This window comes from Drosophila mauritiana, chromosome 3R (genome assembly GCF_004382145.1).
Source record: "Drosophila mauritiana strain mau12 chromosome 3R, ASM438214v1, whole genome shotgun sequence".
In the NCBI taxonomy this organism is placed as follows: domain Eukaryota; kingdom Metazoa; phylum Arthropoda; class Insecta; order Diptera; family Drosophilidae; genus Drosophila; species Drosophila mauritiana.
In genome coordinates this window covers 25533945-25555433 of record NC_046670.1, presented here as the reverse complement: position 1 = coordinate 25555433, position 21489 = coordinate 25533945, and the positions used below count along the sequence as shown (strand labels likewise).

The following is a 21489-nucleotide window of genomic DNA, read 5'->3' as shown; positions in this document are numbered from 1 at the left end:
TAAGTTGGTTTTAACTGTAGCATAACGCTTGACTGGTCTATGGGGGGGTCGGAATGGGCGGTGGGGGCATGGCTGGCCCTAACGGCACGGGCTGCACGGGCATGGAAGACAGACCCGACGGTTAATGCATGTGTAGCTTAAATGCGCATTAATAGTTGAAAATGTGCGGCGTTGAAGCGTAGGTATTAAAAATGTCACGTATACGACATGTGGCACATTAACTACAGCGCCACATGGATCAGCAACAGCAGTGGCAACAGCAACAACACCAGCAGCACCAGCAACAGCAGGGCAAAATAAAAAATTGCCCCGTAACTGCAACTAAGTGCATTCGTGTGTATGTAAATGCGAAGGGTTGAACGGCCGGACGGACGGAGAGATGGACGGACGGGAAGGCGGCAATGACAAATCGTTGATGAGCAACGGGTATCGAGGGTCGAGGAGGGCCTACAGGTGTTTGGCTACCGCCTTTGTATATATTGGGTGGAAAAAGCTTTTAAACTCTGCAGACAAAGCCCTGTGAGCATTGAATCTTCGATGAAGAGAAGTGAATGGAAAGTGATGAGACATGGCCACAATGGGCCGTCATCTTAGGACTCGAACATCTGCCAGTCGGCAGTTTAATGTCATCGAGTTCAATTTATGCAATTGCAGGCGTTGGCCCTAAGTACCAGTTAAGTCGCACGGCCATCGTTGCCAAACTGAGAGTGTTGTAATTTGTGGCATTACTTCAATTATATTATTAAGTGGATGCCAGGCACGCCCGATGACACCTACTCAGGACATTCATATGTCATTTGCATTGGCAGCCTGCCAAACAGGCGGCTGATAGACAGCTTTACGTTCATTTGCATGTCGGGCTGGATTTTAAGTTTCTGTCTGCATTCATAAATATTACAAATTGCTTGACGCCTCCAAGTGTGTGTGGGCATGTATATTTAAGCAGGCTTCTCGCATATTTATGAGTTCAATCGAGGGCGGACGGACGGGCGGACGGACGGATGGGCGGAAGCAGTGCAGGCCATAGGACTGCCGGAGTCTTAATGCACGCCGTAATTGAGGGCTTGATGGGCAGCTGTGAATTGGCTGAGTGCCTTGTCAAGCTTAGGCCACTGCATATTTAACCCACCTGCTCGATGAAAAGCTGCAGCAGCTGCAGGAATCCCTTGCTGTCGGCCAGCACATGGTTGCCGTTATTGCGGAAACAGCTCTCCAGGAGCCGCAGATCACCGGCGTTGTAGAGACGCCATTGGCGGGAGCACAGCCCTCGACAAAGCGTCCCGTACACGGCGTCCGCATCCTGGGCACTGCGATACGGTGGCGTGTCCAGTTGCTGCACACTCCGCTCGAACAGCAGGAGTAGGGCGAGGACCTGTTGACTCGGCCGTGCTTCGATGAACTTCTCCAGCATGCCCAGCACCACTTCCCGTTGGGTGTCCAGTTCGCGTCGCTGCGCCAGCAAGGCCTCTCTGGTTTCCGGTGTGGGGGCTGCACTCAAAGGACTCTGGCACGCGGCTCGCCCTGAGTTATGGCCCTCGGTGTCCAGCGCCTCCTCCAGCTGGCTGTGCATGAAAAACAGCTCGTAGCTGAGGGTCTTCAGGGCCAGCAGAGCCACCTCGCGCACCGATCCGTTGGCCAGCAGATTGTTGGTGATGCTGATGATCTTGGGTATCGTGATCAGCTGCCGGTCGCTCTTGTGCGTAAGTTGCACCAGGAATCTCAGCATGGGCGGCACCATGATGAAGGCGTTTCTATAGTTACAAGTTTTAAAAGTTATATCAAAATTAAGGCAGTGAAAAATTAATCGGTTTATTTGAACTCTTTTATTCAATTTATATTCAATCTTGTACTCACTCACCTATCTATTCCCCCTTCAATCAGATCCATATTGCTCAGTACCTGATCGAATATTACGTTCTTGGAGTCCAGTATGCTGTAGGTCACATTCAAGTCCAGCAGTTGGGAAAGTAATCGCAAAATGGGCGCCTGTACCAGCGCATTGGATTTCATGAAGAGCTGGAAAGGGCACGGAAGGGAAGGGTACATGTTACATGCAGGAATACTAGTGCTCGGCAAATTTTTGCCATTAATAAAATATCAATGGTTGCACTCTGACCCATCCGCGCACACACTCACACTCACACACGTAAGAGATTAAGGACTGCTCCCCAGGATGGTCGGTATTCGTGTCTGTGCATTTTTAATCAAACAAATTGGCTACAACTAAAATTAATTAGCCATCGCTGGCCAACGTTGCGTTTATACAGTGGGAAAAATGTGTAACACATTTTGGACATTTAAATAAAATAAAAATGGATCTTTGGAAAAGAGATTACATACTCATAAATACATTTAAAATGTAGCCTAAATGAAAGATAAGTTTCTCGCAGTGTACTTACCGTCAGACAGTATATGACCAGCGGCTCGAATAGCTTTATAAGCCGGACAGAGTCGCCCGCCGGCGGAGAGGGTGGCTGCAGGCCGTGCACAAAGAGCATGCCCATGTCCTGGAGTGGGCCGGCATCAATTGGCTGGCGAGCGTCGGTTGGTGCCCCTCGCTGGGATCCCGCCACCGCTGGTTTTGAATTTATTGTTGGCAACAATGTGGAGCTGGCGCCGTGACCCCTGCCCTTGGCCGCGAAGTAGGGACGCATGAAGGCGGCATGGTGGCCAATTCCACTGCCATTTTCACCGATGGCCGATGGCTGCAGCCGCACTTGGCTGGCATAATTTTGGGCGAATAAATATTTCAACAGTTGCCGCAGACATGCAACGCACTCGGCGGGCGCATAATTTATGAGCCTGGTCAAATAGTGGAGTATTTCTTCGATTAATTTCAGCTCCGGGGGCGAAGCACTCGCCATGCCCTCCAGGCAGAGGCTCACTGCGTGGAGGCAGGTTTTCAGGAGACAAATTAATAAGCTGCCGGCCTCCTGATTTATGGTTATCTGGGGAGGAGAAATAGAAAAAATCGAGTTACTTATCCAGTAGAAGGAGAACGAGGAGTTAGCGGCGGATGCAATGTGCTGCCGACCTAATGCAACCCGCACATTAAGTCACTCCGAGTGGAGAAGTTTTCTGTTTGAGCTGCGAGTGGCAAAAGTCAAGTGTGGATGCTACGTTGGCTGCATTTCGTCGCGGGCTGAATTTTTACAACTCATTGCCATTGCTGCGGCAGCGTTGGAAAGTGTTGCATATAAAACGGCGCATTGCGCTGTACGTGCATCCAGCTGCAGCTCCATCTCCATCAGGAGCTCCATCTCGAACCGAATCCTGGGATACTGGATGCTGGGAAATCTCAGTGCACGTGCCGCGCAACTTTTGCCATTTCGGCGCCAGCAGCGACTTAATGGCGGTTCCCGGCTCGGAATCAGCGAGTCCGTGGTCTGACTTACCTTGTAGCTGTCATTAGCACCTCTTAAAATGTTGTAAAGTTTCATGTAAACGTAATCGCCGGCAAAGTAACCCAGAGCCTGAAGGGATGCCGCTGGCTGTTCGCGGGCAAAGAGCTCGCTCTTGGGCGGCTTGGAGCTGCTGCTTCCCGACTGGGATCCCGTGGTGTGTGGGCGCTGATTGGTGACCAAGTGATAGTAGATGTTCAGCATCTTGACGCTGTGACGCAGCAGAAAGTCCAGGTGGGCGGCGTTTGGCTCACCTGAGCTCAGCATGGCACCTGCAATGATGAAATGATGGGTGGTGGCGGTGGCGGGGCTTATTAATGGCAAATTAAGTGATCCCACCTGGGCTAATTGTGTTAAAATGCAAACGAGCTCTTAAAATTATACAAATGCGGCGTAATTGCAGCTCACAAAATGAAAAACGCATTAATGGATTTGCAATTGAAAAATGCACGATTCAATGGGATTGCCATGGCAATATACGCGGATATGTAGGAGCGGCAAAGGCGGCAAAATAATGCGAAATTAAAACAAAAATTGCATAGGTAACAAGCGGAAAACGCTTCAAAGTATGCTATGATTTATCAGCGTTAATTAATGTGAGTGTGTGCGGCGCACGCAACATTTCAATTTATGTGTCAACAATGCAACGTTCAGTATTCAGTGGCAATAAGCAATATATATTTGTATTTGGCGGCTGCGAAAGGAAATGGCATTGCAAAAAATTATTATTTGCAAATAAATTAAATTGTATGCGCATAAATATTTATAAAAATTAAGTGTTAAGGGAGCCATTTAAAGAACCCCTTCGGGGCCCACAATGTGCAAGTGGATAGCCTGCAGCCCCGCATCGCCGTTTGCATTACATTTACTAATTAATTGAAAATTGCGCACAATCGCAATGAGACGACGCCATTCTTCCGTTACCAATTTATATTTATTTATCGCACATTTCAGTTATTTTTCCCAGTTTGGCGCCAGGTCAGCGTTCGATTATGAGGCCACAGAAAGGTAGAGGGAGTTCCGCTCACGATGTGTAAGTAGATGAATTTAACCGCACCGTATCACAAGTCTATACACGAACAATTGTGATAAATGATTCCCTAGGGCTCTTTAAATTCATTTATTATTATCGGAAGCTCCAGCATTGCTCACATTCCAGTACACCTCAAACTCCCATTCATTAAAATCTAACGTAATCATCTTCAAAATTCATTAAAATTAGAGAAGATAGCTGCAACATAGCATATATATACAAGAGTAGAGGAAGTTATTATTATGAGCTAAATGAGCTATGTACATATTTTGCAAAACAAAGATTGTTTTGAATATTTATCAAGTCAAATTGAATTGAAAATTGTAGCAGGAATTGTAGATGTAGGTGCACTACAAAGCCCTATATAACTTCCATCACATACCGCGAAATCCAATGGGATTGCAGGTGCTTCTATGGCTTTAAGCCATCGGTGAACTGTGAATTTACATAGGCCACAATTAAAGGATTTCGCTGGCTGTTTGTTTTGGTGCCGGGCATGAATTGGAAACTATTTGCATACATTTTGGCAACTGTCAAAACTTATCATGAAGCGCACGCGAGAGTGTCGGAAAACATTTGGCGATTCTGTTTTCAAATCGATGTCCAGATATGCGAGGCACACGGATACGCGGATACACGGATACGCGGATACATGGGCACATAAGTACACGCGGCTTAAATATTAAATTGCTGAATGCACATTGCAGGCAAGCGGCACAAATGCGGATGCAAATTCAAATGGCCATGGCAAGTGCTTTAGTTTAGGGGCGAGGGATGGGGCTGTGGTAGCAGCCGGCGTCACTGACACAAAAATTGTTTAACATTTAATGGTTTATTAATAATTTAATTACTTTTTGATTATGGTGGATTACATTAGCGCGCAGCAAATACGCGACCGGCATGATAAATAATGAAGAGCCTGTCGCCATTCCCCATCCTTTGCATCCACACTGTCCTAAAATTTATGGCATCCTAATGCATGCGATGAAGTGTGGAGGTGGAGTTCGATGTTCGGTCGTTGGTGGTTGTGAAATGCCCTAATGAAATTGAGTTGAAGTTTGGTTTTCTGTTTGCTTTTTTTGTTCCGACCCATAAACATTTCGCAAATTGAATTGAAATGTTTATTACTGCACTAGCTGCATAACTGTTGTTGATGTTGCTACAGTTGTTGGCATTTTTTAGATGGTCTTTGTTAATAATGCCGTGCGGAATTATTAAATTAAAAACGTTTAGTTGCATGCAAAAAAAGTGAGAATGAATGCAGAATGCAGTTTCAGCTTTTAATGCCAGTTAGTGTGGTCGTAAGCCTATTAGGAGCAACATTTCGGTAGTTTTGAACCAAAAATATTAGATTGAATAAAGTTTGTCTGCATGTCGCAAATCTATGAAAACGACAATGACTCAAATAGTCATTTTTATAGCTAAAGTGTATCATATACCATATTGCCACACTGTATTGGGTTTCGCCATAGTTAATTGCCTATTTTTTGGTAGCGAAGTAAACATTTAGTGCAACGGAAATTTAAAACCATTTATGCTAATTTCCCGTTTTTCTTGATTAAATTTAAAAATAATAGTATCTAAAAAAAAAATAAACTGCGCCCAGTCACTTACACCGCAGCATGAAAATATTTATGCAAATCTATTTAATGACAAACAATTAATTAAAATGATTTATGCAAACGTTGCCACAGCATTCATTACAGCATAATGCAATTAAATATGCAGTCTGAGACTAAAAATTACTGCTTTTGTAATTCCATTCAAATTAAATTAGCCAAACGAGCCACAAAGCGTCGACTGTCCGCCCCAGTCGAATAAATCCAATAAATATCGAAAATATCACAGATATGTGAAATATCGGGAGGGCATTCAGGCGCACCAGAGAAATCACCAGTTAGCAATGAATTAATGCGGCATTTGAATGTGAATGTCGGTTAAGATGCTTGGGAAATTGTGGGTTATGGAGATGGGGATTGGGATTGGGAATGGGATTGTGCCAGCAAGGAAATAACAGAGTAACCCCTTTTGTGATCGGCAGGCAGCCAGACCACTACTCACCTGCCATTAATTTGCCCATCACATCAATCAAATCGTTCTGGCAGCCGAGGTCCGCAGCTGTTGCATTGTTGTAGTAGGCATAGCTAATGCAAATTTCAACGAAATTGAATTCCAGCCAGGCCTGTTGATAGTCCACGAAATTGAAGTGCCTCAGCAGGAGGCGCAGCGCGTAAATTATGCCAAACTGTGAAGGGAAAATGGGTGGGCGGATTGGTTTGGATCGATTCGCTTCGATTCGGTGGCTCCGTTCGATTGGCAAACACAAATATTTACCTGCACATTTTTATCATTCAGCGTCATCAATTTATTTGTCAAGCGATACAAAACTTTGGCCAAAACTTTTTCCTCCTGCGCGATTTGACGTTGGGACGCGGATGCCAGCGCAAAAACATGCCCCTCGGCGATGCCGATGCCGTAACTTGCCTCGAAGTAGGCCGACGCCGCGGAGACTGCCGCTGCGGATCCTCCGTATGAGGCAGATGTCGATGTGGAGGAGCCGGACGTGCTGCCAGTGTCGGGGTAGGATGGGGCTGAATTCGAGGTGGCCAATGCATCCAGCTCAGCCAGAGGCGGCACAATCGTCGAACTGGCCCGGAATAAATTACGCAACGTCACGGACATGCTGCCAAATATGCGATAGTCGAAAAAATCCCACAGCAAATTGAAATTAGTTTGCTGAGTTTCCACGTTGACGTTGCCATTGCCTTCGATAACGTCTCCACCGCCTCCTGCTCCTTGGCCCTGCGCTGGGTCCTGGCGCGCCGTTTGCATTATAAAGCGGCAAAGACAGCAGGCGGCGTGTTCCCGCACCCGCGCATCATCGTCGCCGAGCAGATGCAAAAGTTCAGCCAGAAACTGCGCCTGCAAGGGGGCAAAATGCATTTGAGTCAGTTGACGGCACGTTGTAAATCAAAAAGTGAGCCAAGTTTTCATTATGCAGTTTGGCAGTTTCGAATGGCCGTGCAGATGCGGTTTGCCCAGTCGATTTGGTCCGCAAGGTAGAAAGAACACTGAAGAAAATGGCCATTGGCATGAAGAGCCCACCATTGGTTGGGATCGATTTGGAAATGACTTTTGTTGTTATATTAAATATTAAATAAAATTGTTGACTTCTCACTACGTTATTTTAAATATTTCATCAATTTATAATTTAGCTTTTCTCTGGCAAAATTATTGTTAAAGTAAACGCCCATCGAAAAATGCGGGCTATTAAGTTTTGAACAGTGCGAAAACACAGTCAACCATAATTGCAACTACGTTTGGAATACGAAATTCAATGCTCCACATCAATGGGGTTGTAGGCACACATTTAAGCTCTCCTCATGCTATTACATTTTGTCGGCATTCAGTTTGATCCGTCTGTCGTCTTTTGGCGCAATTGTTTGCCGACTCTTCTCGAGTTGATGTACGTTTTCCCTCTCAGTGCCATTTAGTAAATTGCTTAGCTTTGTCAAAATAATAAATAAACAAATATATGTGCGAGCTGGTGCCACGAAAACGAAAACCCCCAAGCTCTGTCAGCCAGTCCGTCAGGCTGTCAGTGGTCCCGTCATTCTGGATTCGGCACTCGGCAGGATGCGCTCGCAGTCTCCTGCAGAATGCACAAAGAGCCCGGCCACACACTTGAGTGCACAAATGTTCAATAAGAGTTGTCAGAGGAGCGCCCCGTCCCGGCACTCGAATTGCCTCGGATGCTCCAGATGCTCTGGCGCACTTGCTCCAAAGGCTCCAGAGAGCTGGGCGAAAACACACTCGTAAAATAATCTGCACAATAAACAAGCTGGCGAGCGGCGGATGGTGGACTGCTAGCGGGAGCGGCTGTAATAAGACGATTTAGCTGCTTACCTCATAAGTGCAGACAATGTCCTCGCCCTCCGCATCCCGTCCAGAGTGGCAGACACTGCTGGCATCCATCGGTGGCCACTTGGAGTCCTGCTTCCTGGCGCCGCTGTTTTTGTTGTCGATGGCACAACGAAAATTTGCGTAGTACGACCGCAGCAGCACGTAATTTAAATTCGAAATAACTTCGGCGTATTTATTCTGGACCAGCCAATATTTATTGTGATGGCAGAGCCGGAGTTTGCTCAAGAGCAATTTCGGTGAGATGGCAAACACACAGAAAGGCTCCACTGCGGGATTGGGATTGGGTTCGAGATCGGGCTCATTACCCGACTGCCCGGTGCCGGTGCTATTATTCTTTGGCTGCTGCCGCATGCCAGTCGATTGCAATTGGAAATCATTCAAAAGAGCAGCCAGTAGCTCATCATTATCAGTGGCCGAGGAGTTGGCACATGTCCCGGCATCGTTAGGACGCCTTTGTTGCTGCCGTTGACTGCTTAAGGCATTATCCTGGTCCTTCGCAAAAGTTTGTTGGCCAAATGTTTGCGCCTGGCCCGAACGCTTTTGTTGTCCACTTGAATGTCGTTGCAGGTCCTGCTCCAGCTTCTGGTTGTCCTGCTCCTGCTGCTGTTGCTGCTCCTTCTGCTGCTGCTGCTGCTGATGAGCATGATAATGACATGGCGGCTCTGTCAAATATTTGGACACCACATGCGGAAATATCTTATCGAATGCATTCAACGCTTGTATAACCACTGTGTGGATCTCGTCCTCAAAGCCCTGCAATAAGTGGAGAAGAGCAAAAAGTTTTCGGCTAAATTTCTTTATACAGGATCTCAAGAACAGGCATAAGACGGCCACGGCCAAAACGAGACGTTGGCTAAGCGAATTTGTGTTTTATTGTTTGCACAAGCAAAAACTTTTCCACAATCACACAGTGGCCAGCTCTCGGGCATCCCTTCCCTCCATCCGGGCATCCATCTGAGAGTGTGTGCATTTTTAACGAATCCCTAACAAGCTTTTCCTAGCTGCAGACCCGGCCAAAGGGCTATTGTTATCAAAGTTGCTTTGCCTTTGGCCCCGGAATGGCCTGGGCTGGCCAGCTCCGGGGAGGATCTTCCCGTCCCAACCCCATTTCGATCCCCTTCCCAACAATCTCTATCTCGTTTTGGCTTCAATTTTGGTATGCTGGCAAGTGCCATTGAGACGGATTTGCAGCCATTATATAGCAGGCATCTAATGTGATTTTCAGCTGGCACGTCCTGCGTCCCATTCCCATTCCACTTCCTCCTCATCTGCGCGTGCATCTCGCTGCAACAACATTGCATAATCAAATTGCACTTTTGGGGAGGCCAACAGCCAGCAGCAATTTAAATGTTCGGTGCTGGCCACTAAATTATTGAATTCAATAAGAAACCATCCCCGCATCGGAGCCCCAACTTACTGCCACGGCCAATCCCCAGACAGAAATCAATGTGCAACTTATGCGCACATTCTGCATACCGGAAGGGTAAGTTGGGTAAGATGGGAATGGATGGTGGGATAGTGGAATCGTGGGATGGTGCGGTGATGGGAATGGAAAGATGGGAGAAAGTAAGATGGCAACGGATGCGCGCTGCTCCCTTTAGGGGCATTTGCACTTGCACATTGCGAAGGCGATAAGAATTTTCTTTCTTATTTTCAAATGAAAAACAACCAACCACACAAAATGCCGCCGGCTAAGCTCCAACTGCAACTGGCTTGGCTGCTTGAGTTGGTGGCCGTAGCTGGAAAATATTCAAAAGGCAGCAGCCATTGATATGGACACGTGTCCGTGTCCGTGTGTGTTTGCCTGCATGTGTTAAAATATGTTAGCTTGATGGTTTAACATAGAAAAAAGTACAGCGAAAAGGTAGGGGCACATATTTATAGATATAGAATGTTTGCACAGAGGGGAAAATAGAGGGCGGACTTCGCTGCTGCCACATTATAACCCGAAACAGTCGAAGATGGAATGCTCTGGGAATTTGGAATTTCTAAGTAAAATTCTTGAGAACCAATGTTTTTTCTATTTTTTTCTGTTTTTTGCGTTAATTAAGGCACTGTTTATAGCTTAAGACCAAAACAAACATTCTAAACAAGTCACTATACCCTACGCAGGGTAAAGCAAATAGCCGCACAACGTGGCGTATGCGTTATGCAAACGCAGGGCAGAAAAAGGAGTAGTGAAAGGTGGAGGGAAGGAGTGCAAGTGGGCGTGCTATGACAAAGATATAGCGGCAGATATACAAAGCGGGTTAGCATACATGTAATGTAGCTTACCATTAACCAGGCACCGGCAGATGGGAGGTACCCATTAAAGGAACTTTAGCCAGAGTGCCTCTGGCTATGAAACACTTTGTGCGAATATCGTGTGTGGGACTATCGACGCACTCACCTTCAGCAAAATGGCCAACAAGTGTTGCATGCCAAGACCACGTTGCAGATCCAGAAACAGTCCAGCCCCACTAGATTGCAGGAAGTTACCCACAACCTGCTGGACGCCACCCCGCAAGATGGGATCGCAGTGGTCATGGAAGAGCAGGATATCCGAAAGCTTCTGACGGTCTTGAGGTGGAGAATTCTCAGTTAAAGAGGAGGCTCCAAGAACTCCTACTCGACTGCGCGTTGACTTTGTGCGCTTGGGTGGACGTGGAGGCATGCTCAATGGAGGCACATCCTCAACTGCCACTGTTGGCCTATACGAACTTCCAATGATCTCGGACTTTGAGAGCTTCTCTTCCGATTTCTTGGCAAACGGCGATGAAGTAGTGCCGCCATCAAGTAGGAGAACTGAAGCGTCTGCACTGCGGCTTAGGGTGGGTGTCGCTGGCTGCAAGTATGCTGGACATGTGCTCGGCCCGAAATGATCATCCTTAATGTCAAGCAGAAGCAGGTTCTCTTCCAAGCTAGTCGGAACGAGACTACTATCCAGCGGTGGCTTCTCTCCGCCCACCTGGGAATTGTCGCTGCTCTGTGGACTCGAAACTTGAGTGCTATCACCACTTCCTGTCTGAGAGGTGGCCTCCTCCAGCAGCTGCAGTTCCTGCTCGCTAATCTCCAGGCTGAGTTGAAGAATCCTCGGAGACAAACGCACACATTGAGCAATCACGCCCAAGGAGAGGCTCTTGATAGAAACTCTGCTGATGCTATCGGGCTGCAATCCCGCCGCTTGTCCACTGAGCAGAAATCGAGCTGCCACCAAGCGAGCCGTATAGTAGACCAACGACTGCTCCAGGATGCTGCCAATTTTCACGGTGATCAGGGCACGACCGACAACTGTCTGCCGGAGCGGCGAGTTCTCCACTAGAAAGGGATTAGCTGCGGAGATAAAGCTTCTAATTAGTGTCTCCTAGGTGCGACAGCAAGCGACTTACCGTTGGGCGTGCCACGCAGCTGCGGTGTTTCGGGCTTAGAGGCTGCCACTTCCACGGCCGGAGCATCCATCATGAGGGCTGTGGAGGCCGTGTGGGAGGCGGTTATCGAGCAGGAGTCTTCCACCGGCGTGGGCGTCTCCGCAATAGAGGGCTGCCGCTCCGGCGGCTCCAGGTTACTGCTGGCCAAGGAGGTAAGCGAGAGCGTGAGCGAGGCGGCCGAGATGGCATCCGATTTGTCGGCGGGAGCCGTAGTGGAAGCGGACTTGGAGGGCGTGGACTTAGAGCCGCTTGATTGACGAAAGAGCTTACTGACCGACTCCGAAGCTGGAAGCACAAAAGCCACGAGAGTTAGAGCGCCCCGTCGAAGGTCTAGCAGATAACTTGGTTTGACACTAATGCCAGCAATGGCGTTGGCTAATTTGCGGCCACTCCAGACGGCCAATTACCCGGCACATTCGTCTATCGTGGCAAACTTTGTGAGCCATGAGGGCACAAGTATCTGGTACGGATGTATGTGTATGTGAGGGCAAAACCGCTGAAACTATTTTCCTAGCTACTTTTTATGTTGTTCTATTAGCTTGCCGCCGCGGGCAAACTTCCCGGTTCTCCATCTTGTATTGAAAATTAATTGAAAACTTCAATTTCATGGAAAGTACGAGCATAGTGCAGCCACTCGCTTCCCCACTGACCACTTAAGTGGGTTAAAAATGGCTGCATCTTTTAGATGCACTTGTTGTGGCTATCCTTGTAGTTGTTGTTGTTGTTCTTTGTTATTGTTCTAATGGATGTTCCGGCCGCATGCAAGAGCTGTAAAAATTAGAGCAACCACGATTCCACGACTGCGGCCAACGGAAGCAGCAGAGCACTTTATGGTCAGAGTGCTCGCATGTATTGTTCGGGGCAGATAAACTACCGAGGAAGCCTGATCAGTGTTCCAGGAACACATCCTTTAAGTGTGGGAGTGGGTAAGCCCAACAAATTGGATACAAACGTACGCAAAATTATGCTTCGCTTAAATTGAAACATTTGAATACCAAACAAATGTTCAAAATCATTCTCTTAATATCCTAAAACCCCACAGACCAGAGCTCAGATCGAAGTTTAAGCAGCACATCTGGCATTTAACAAGTAATCCCTCATCTAAAAAAAAAATGATTTACCCAAACCAGCAATCTGAGTTATCCCTCAAATTAGGAAAAGCTGGGTGCTCATAAAAGCACCCAGAAATCAGGGATCCTGCATGCAGTTTTATGGAACTTTCATGCACATACACTCGCCGGTAATTATGTTTGGGGTTGGCTGGCATTTTATGCTTTAATAGCTTCGCCTCCATAAAAGTGAAAACGGCAGCAGCTCCGCAACTTCGGTCGAGTGTTTTCCTTTTATAATAAAATCACGCTGAAAACGCAAACAAAAAAATGCAGCACACAAAAATGGCAAATACAACTTTGAAGCGTATAAGCAAGGAAAGGAGCGAAACCCCAAACTAGGCGACAATGAAAACCGCGTGGGAAACGCGGGCTCTGGTCGGAAAAACCGCGGCGAGGACGGTGAAGCGATGGTGGTTCCATGGCTGCTACTTTATGCCCGCCAAACGGACGGGCAAACCTCTCCGCCTAACAGCACACATGCAAATGTTTTTTACTGCTCAAGTTACATATGTGGATGCAGCGAAAGGGTATAAAAAACAGCGAAAATATAGGGAAGGACACGACCAACATACGCGAAAAATGTTGTATGACTGCAGCATAAGTGGGTTGGCCTAAACAAAATGAAAGCCCAGACTCGCTATCTTTTATTAAGGCTAGTAATAAGCGATAATATTTATTCTATTGCTATTATTATACGGATTTTGCTATAAATTGTAAGCAGAGATACGAAATAAAAAACCAATGGCATATAAGGAAGTTTCTATTAAAAGCTCAGATCGCAAGAGTATGTCACTGGAGTACTTCCAAGAGTATACTAATCGTCGGGGCTGTAATGCAGATAAAGACGGGCGGATCTGGCTGCGGCTTCACATATCTGAGCACACATATAGCCCTGGATATATGTGTACATATTTATAGAAACAAAAACAAACAAGCGGCAATAACTACCGCGGACGGACGAGGGAAAGCAGCGCAAAAAGGCTGATAGCGCATAAGTGCACAATAGCAAAAACAACTAATGCGGCCCAGAAAGGATAACAACAACAACAACAACAGGAACGGCAGTAACAACAGGCGGTGGGCAGGACGAAAATAAAAAGGAGCCAAGCGCAGAGCAGGCAAAGTGCAGCAACTGATGGCTGGCTCCTCTCGTTTTGGCCGACTGTTCCTGGCAATGCTAAATAAATGCACACACACACACGCCATACACACCATACACACCATGCACACCCGCGCCGAAAACACACACGTATGTGTCTATGTGTATACGTGTACGTACGAGTATACTGTGACACAACATGTAAGCTTGCATACATGCAATTTGAGTAACCGCATTTTATCACGTAACCCATTTGTCTTAACCACTTTGTTGCCAACTTGCAGTGTGATGCTTTGGCCAAGTGGCAGTGGCGGCACAAGAAAACCAGCAATGAGGTTGGCGTGCGGGAGGTAGGTGGAGGGGAGGGCAGAGGGAGTTTTGGGGCCATCGCACAGCGCAAATGCATTGCCATGTTTCAAGCTTAATCCGCATCCCTCGCAGAGACTTACACACACAAGAAATGCCGGATTTAAGCCCAACATTTACGTCAAGTGGATGTGGGTTTTTATACGCACCCCATCTCGTCCTTCGCCCATCCAGTTGTCTTTATTCCCCTCCCGTCCAGGACTCTCTGTGCCCCGCCCACAACTCATTCGCTTAATTAGTACTTCCGGCTCAGTGCAGTACATTTCCTTTGTTTATTACTAGCCTCCACCCCGCGCACTAACTAACGACAGGACATGGGTCTGGCATCATGTCTGCCAGTCGTCGCTCTCCTTCAATTCCATTTATAGGTCAGGGGAAAAGTGTAGCATACTTATGGTGCTCGTTATTCCGAGTCGATGCCACACAGTCAGGCAGTCGAGCGATTTAAATATTAAAATAAATTATATCACCGATTGATTGACGTATCAATCGGGATCGAAAAGTCAGCAAACAGCATTAGAATCAAGGATGCAGAGCTTTGTTTGCCCATTTCGACTGAGGACAACGAAGCTAACAACAAGATGCATCTTAAGTGCACGGAGAGAAATAAGTATCATAATAAAGTATAAACTAAATTGTATTATGTAAAAACTAAGCCTAAAGTGAGCTGCTGAGAACGAGAAGCACAATAAGTCTGGGTGAGAAATTCAGTACAATCAATAACTTCGCGGACTTGCACTTTTAGAGTTACATTCTACATCCTTCCTCTTCAGGAGGCGAGATCCTTGTGCACGAATTGCCTAATTTCAGTCGACAACCCGGCAACAATTACGCTTCATTAATTCGCAAGTGCAATTGGCTTGGCTGCGAGTCACGTCTGCAGCGCGGTCGCAATTATGCAAATAATGCCATCGAATGCCACCCGAATATTGCAAATAGATGCGCAATTGTTTGGCGCAAAGAAAAAGAGAAACAAAAGCAAAAATCAAAAATGTGGGCAAAATGGGATTTGGTGGCGTCTGCGGTAGACCGTGAAATGCAATAACATCAAATGGAAATAGTTTTGAACTTGCTCCGCTAACTTTGAACTTTGCTAATGAAATATTTGCACGGAATGGAATATCGTATCACAGTTATGGCTGGCTCACCTGCATTGGAATGCGACAGCAGATTGTTGAAGAATGTGCCAATTGCTGTTGCATCGCCGGATTCCACCGAATCATCCGCCGGTGGATGTTGCTGCTGCTGCTGCTGTTGCTCTTTGCTGCCGGCAATTGTGATTTCGGCATCGAAATCGATGCTGTTGAAAGATTCATTGTCGATGTCACTCAAATGCTGGGATTTGTCATCGCTGCCGGCGAGCAGATTCTGCAGAGATGACTGATGCTGCGGTTTAGGCAGCCCCCCGACATCGGCATCAACATCAATCAGTTTATCGTCCTGCGATGTTGCTGCTCCGCCTGCTGCTGCTGCTGTTGTTGCGGGCAATTTCAATGCCGCTGACAGCGCCTGTTGTTGTTCATTTAGTTGCGACAGGGTTGTAAAGTCATCACACTCGGCACTCAGCAGCTCCATATCGTCGTCATCATCATCATCCTCCGCCACTACGACTTCATCCTCGTCCCGCTGCTGCCGGTGTCCTTGCCCCTGCTTGTCCTCATCCGAGGCAACGCATTCGCTGATGCTGCGTGCGGCATTCCTAATGTGGCAGCGCTGCTTCGTTGACTCCGGCTCTCCCCCTGGAAAATGCAAAAATGGTGTGGGCATGAGTGCGGGTATGGGTTAGCCCTACAATTTGTGTAAATATTTGTGCAGGATTCCGCTGGCGGCAAATGCAAATTTGGCCTGACCTCGTTCCTGCATGTGCCGCCGCCTAAAAGCATGCACTAATAATTTTCATATGTGCATTGTGTGTGGGCGTCTCTATCAGCCTGTGCAATTGCTCAATTTTCTTGATTTCGGCATGGTCTGTCTGTTGGTTCCGTCCGCCTGCCCCTCTGTCCTCACGGTCCTCGCTGTCCTGCCCCGCCCGCCTGTCCCCTAGTTCCTCTGATCCTCTGTCAGCATGTCACATTTCCACATGACTGCGCGCACACACTCCCAAACGCAAACCCACAAACCATCTCGACTTGCATTCTGCCTTATTTGCCATACCTTCATCAGCGACGGAACTTGGAGCCTCGGTCGTGGCATCTTCCCCAGCATTAATTCCCAGCGAGCTGTTGTCAACTTCGAGTTCCTGCTGATGCTGCTGCTGCTCGCGACACTTCGCCCGCTGCAGTTTTGCATTTGAATTCTTTTTCATTTGCATTGCAGTGGCCCCAACCACCAGCTCATCCACATCCTCGTTCTCATCCTCATCCTCGAGCTGGTGTTGACTTGTCGCCACTTCGTAATTTTTCAATTGGAATATTTGATTCTTTAATGATTTCCTTCGCCGCAAATACTCATTGTGCTGCAGTTGTTGATTGCACAACAGTTGGCGCAAACTTTGGCCCAGACTCTGGCTACATTGGCCATCGGATGCGGCGTCCACAGCCTGGAGTATGCCGTTGATGACCTCCAGGGTGGCATTTATGATGGCGTGATTCGCGCTGTGCTGCGTGCTCAGCAGGTGCAAACAATAATCATAAATTTCAATAATTTGCCGACAGTCGGAGGTCGTTGTCTGCTGCTGTTGCTGCTTCTTGCCGGCCAAGGACTCGGAATCTTCGTGGCTATCGCCGGGGTAGCCGCGTATGAGTTGTGGCAACAGGAGGCGCAGCAGCCCCAAGGCTCCCAGCACGCTGCTCGCTTGCTGATCCGTCAGCAGGAGCTCTACAAGAAATAATAGGGATAAGTTAGTTAATGGAGGGAAACTTACGGCTGCTGTTGATACAAATTAAAAACGCTCTTCAAACTTTTTGCGCAGCGTGTGCTGGCAATTCCAATTTGCTCAATAAGCAATAAGCGAGCTTCTGATACAGATACATTTACAGATAGCAATTCCAATACCAATACCAATACCAGTACCAGATACCTTTAGCCACTTTCTTTGGCGTTTGGCCGGCCAATTGCAGTTCATACTTCTTTCGTGTTCTTGCGAACTTTTCCCTCATATGTTTTGCAACAAATTGCCTCCAATTAAATTTATCTCGTTGAAAACTTTCCATCTGATATTTATAGACTCTGCACACATGCACAGACCCACCCACCACCCACCACCCAGCTACTGGGACTGAGTCCTCGACCTCCCGCAGTTCTTGCTCTTGTTGTCTCCGCTTATTTGTCGTTTCATTACGTATACGCCACCAATCACAAAACGCCATGTTGGAAGTTTGTTACTCAATTAGTTTTCATTTTCTTCCTTTGGGGCGCAAAATTGAAAACACTTCTCGCCGGAGAAACTTTTTACATGGCCCTCATGGCAGCCAAGTGACTTTGCCGAGCACAACTTGCGGCCTGTTTCCATGTGTATCAATTAATTGCGGCAGAAGCCGCAAGAACTTTCTGCAAAATTGGCGAGCCCAAAACGGAAAGAGCAGGGAATCGGGGGACTTCATGCTGGGCACGTTCGAGGACTGCAATTAATAGCCACCCGAATAGAGGTGTTTAGTTTGAGGCCTACTGACTGCAAAGTGCACAGTAAGAAGTTTTGAGAGAAAAATGTTATCAATTATTTGATTACAAATCCAACAATTTAAATAAGTATTATATTTATTTTTTATATTTATTTTGACATACACATTTTTTTGACATACACAAACGAATATACAGTTGCAGCTGAATATTAATTAATTTTGCAGCTGTCGTACACCGTATAAGCCCAAAATGAAGTCAAAATTAAAATAATTACTTTGACATTTTCGACCAGGTGGACAATCTGGGTTCCATGGAGTACGTTTTCAAAGAGATCAGCAGCGGTTTCAGATTATGAATGGTCATTGTGCCATTTATGCTGCCACACAGTTGACATGGAAAATAATTTGCACTTTTTGTTTAGCTTTGGCATCAGTCAGTGGGCAACATAAATTTTGCCAGCTCTCTTTTGCAGCTGCCGGCTTTGCTTTGCTGGCCTCGTTCGGCTGGCATTTGTTTACAACGTTGATTATCCGCTTTAAAGCTGCACAGGAATGAATATCTGATTCAATTTCGCATGAATTATTGCATGGAAGTGTCCAAGTGCATAAATTTCATTTCGTCTACGGGCGGGGAGACAAACAAACGGAGATGCCGAGGGCGAGGGCGGCTCTGAGGTCTGGGTTCTGGTGTTTGGGATCTAGGATCCCGGAGCGCTGAGCTCTGAGTTCTGAGGTCTGAGCACCGTACTTTGTGTCTGTTTGTTGGGGCATGCCAGGAGCATGCCAGAACACAGGCAGCCCAAGTACTATGATGGGTGCCCATAAAAAGAGGCGCCAGACTGTATAAGGATGCGCTGAAGAGTTGCCTGGCATTGTGCCTTTGCCGAGAAGTGGCATAAAGTTGACACAGGACTAGAAGACCGGTAGGCGGCAGGGAAAGGAGCAGAGCTAGGAACCGGAACAGGAGCTAAAGGAGTTGATTTGCAGGTAAACATTTGGACAAGAAAAGAGCAAAGGAAGAGTCAAGCCGAAGCTTAATTTATATGAACTTGGGCGAGGTCAGAATTTTCACTTCCATAAAGGTAGTCCTAGCAATTGAATTAGTTTTCCCAGTCCGGTATATCAATTCAATAGTTTGCGAATGCCAAACACCGAGCTCCTCTGAGGTTTAAACTTAATTTTTTGTTGGACAATGCAGCTCATAAAAAGACGATGGCAAATGTAACGTAACTATGGTGCATTTACCTCTTCGTCGACGTTTGCCAATAATATTTTCATGAAAATTCAATAAAAAATGATTTGTGTTTGCAATTTTTAAGCATTTTCGCATGGCTCACGTTGCCATGACTTTTGTTTTTGCCGCTGCAGTTATTGCTGCAGTCCGCCAGTCAGCAAATGTTAAAATAAAAACTGCCCGCTATCGTTGCCTAAAATCAAAACAAATCTGGAAAAAATATATGTGTGTATATTCGTACATTCGATGGCTCGTCCATCGATTGCGCGTGGTAACCAACAGCACTGTAGAAATATAATTTATATCAACTGTCTAGTTACTTTTATTGTGCCACGCCCCCTCAGCGCCCACAGGCCACAGACAAACAAACCCATGGCTGTGATTGCATTCACAATGCGAGTTTGAATAAAACCAAAAACCATCTATCCCCGCGCTCGCGTAGTTCGCAGTTCGATGGCTTTACATTTTGGTAAGGTATTTTTCATGGATTTGCGGCTTTTTAGAATATTAAAAATATTTTTTAGCTGCAGAGCCAGCACGAACCTAACAATATATGTATATATATGACCATCTATGCGCGGCTTAGTATTCGGCCGTTACACGCTTTTTAAACACCTCTTTCATTATTGATGTGAATATAAAGAGCGTCCTGTTGAACAGAAAGTGTCGTAGCGAAAATGCGTTAAATAACTAACAGCGAATAGTGAATAAGTGTATCCAAAAGTGTACAAACAATAGAGGCTGTTATGAAGGCTGCAATATTGTTAAATTTAATGGTGTTACTCTTTGCGAAATAACAATAGAGGCTCAGTGTTTTGAAACAAGTGTATCATTCTGCTGAATGTAAATACCATTTCTAATAGTAAATAACAGCACAACATCACGAACTATATAGTTGTTAGTAATGATTCAGTTTCTATATGGATTTTTCACATTTCTCTCAGCAATTCATTTCCTATTTAAGCTGTCTTACCCATCACTTTGTTGACCCCATGTCTGGCCATGAGGCTCCTATTGCGTGCATTCTCAATCAGACTCATGCAGTTTTGGGCCGAGCAACGACGCTTGATGGCACAATCGGAGCTAATATGGTCCAGAAAAGTCTGCAAAAGTCAACAAACTCTTAAATATATAAATAAAAGAACTTTAGTGATATTGTTCTACCTCGAACAGTTTGCAGGATTCGCTATCGCTGAGACCCTGTTGTATATGGCGGCAAAAGTGCTTGACGAAGTCGCAGAGAGTCTCCTGGAGCAACGTCTCCTTGCGCTGGGAAATGGTGGTCATACATTGGAGCAATCTCACGGCATACCACTTGATGTGTTTCTCCTTTATTTGTGGAGCATAGTAGGAGAAAAGGTTCAGGCAAATCCTCAGGGATCTGTGCAGAAAGTTATTGTTTCATTAGATTGTTCTTTTAGCTCTATTTGACTCCTTACCTCTGGTTACCATTACGCTTAATTTCACCATAGAGATCCATAAGGATGCGGCTGACCCGGGTTTTCTCGAGTGACCTCAGTATTTTATTGAGGTTTTCCTCGGCGCTCATCCGAACCACGGAATCCACATCCTCGCAGAACAAAAGCAGAACATTCGTGGCCGTGCCGCAGTGGGCGGCATAGTTGATGTGGCCTGCCAGCGAGGGCGACATGATGCACTCGGCGATCTGCTGAAAGCAGGTGATCTTCTGCTTTTGGCTGTGGGGATTCGAAATAAATGAGTTTTAGTACAGGTATGTGGCATGACGTCATAGCGGATGCACTTATTGCTCAATGTTGAATGAATGTTTTGGTTGGCCAAACCAGTTGGTAGGTTCATCTTAAGGGCAATAAAACCTCCAGGAAATCACCTGGGCATCACTATTTAATCAATATTGTTCCGTAAAGAACAACAAACTGTTGCCGGTCTCCTCCCCAAAACATTCAATGCAACCGAAAACAATCAAATTTTCGTTGAGTCCCACCTGCATTCCGTATTCCGCAGTTGTTCAACGAAGCCAACGAACTTGTCGTACGCAGTGGACCTGGATTTGTCCATTTTCGCGTCCGAAATAGCGCTTAAAATCGCTATTTAAATACAAACAACACAGGAAAACATTGCTCTTTTGTTATGATTTCTATCAGCTGTAACGCCAGTGTTACCAGATCGCACCACTGCTTTTAAGTAGAACACTAGCAACCAGCCCTGGTATTCAAGTAAGCTATCGCTAAATATTTAAACTTTGAACTTTTAACCGCTTAATTTATAGTTTTTTCATGCCAAATTAGAAAAGGTAATATAAAAATGCATATTTATTCAATTGCAGCCAATTGATTACAGTGAGTTGTTATTTCCTGAATTTAAAAGACTGTTA

The 21489-nt window shown here is 46.3% G+C and overlaps 1 protein-coding gene across 1 annotated transcript in view; it reads right to left on the bottom strand.

Annotated features, from left to right (window-relative positions):
• LOC117145988 overlaps positions 1 to 21173 on the bottom strand; it is a 37765-nt gene extending 16592 nt beyond the window's left edge. The window contains exons 1-15 of the mRNA XM_033311902.1: positions 21100 to 21173; positions 20576 to 20833; positions 20301 to 20517; positions 20110 to 20239; positions 16497 to 17159; positions 15491 to 16081; positions 11727 to 12050; positions 10748 to 11670; positions 8341 to 9111; positions 6769 to 7356; positions 6496 to 6679; positions 3396 to 3673; positions 2400 to 2948; positions 1859 to 2016; positions 1130 to 1751 (exon numbers count right to left, since the gene is read on the bottom strand). Of these exons, the coding sequence (XP_033167793.1) occupies positions 1130 to 1751; positions 1859 to 2016; positions 2400 to 2948; positions 3396 to 3673; positions 6496 to 6679; positions 6769 to 7356; positions 8341 to 9111; positions 10748 to 11670; positions 11727 to 12050; positions 15491 to 16081; positions 16497 to 17159; positions 20110 to 20239; positions 20301 to 20517; positions 20576 to 20833; positions 21100 to 21173 (6330 nt within the window). The remainder of the gene's footprint in view (positions 1 to 1129; positions 1752 to 1858; positions 2017 to 2399; positions 2949 to 3395; positions 3674 to 6495; positions 6680 to 6768; positions 7357 to 8340; positions 9112 to 10747; positions 11671 to 11726; positions 12051 to 15490; positions 16082 to 16496; positions 17160 to 20109; positions 20240 to 20300; positions 20518 to 20575; positions 20834 to 21099) is intronic.
• Positions 21174 to 21489: the final 316 nt, after the last annotated feature.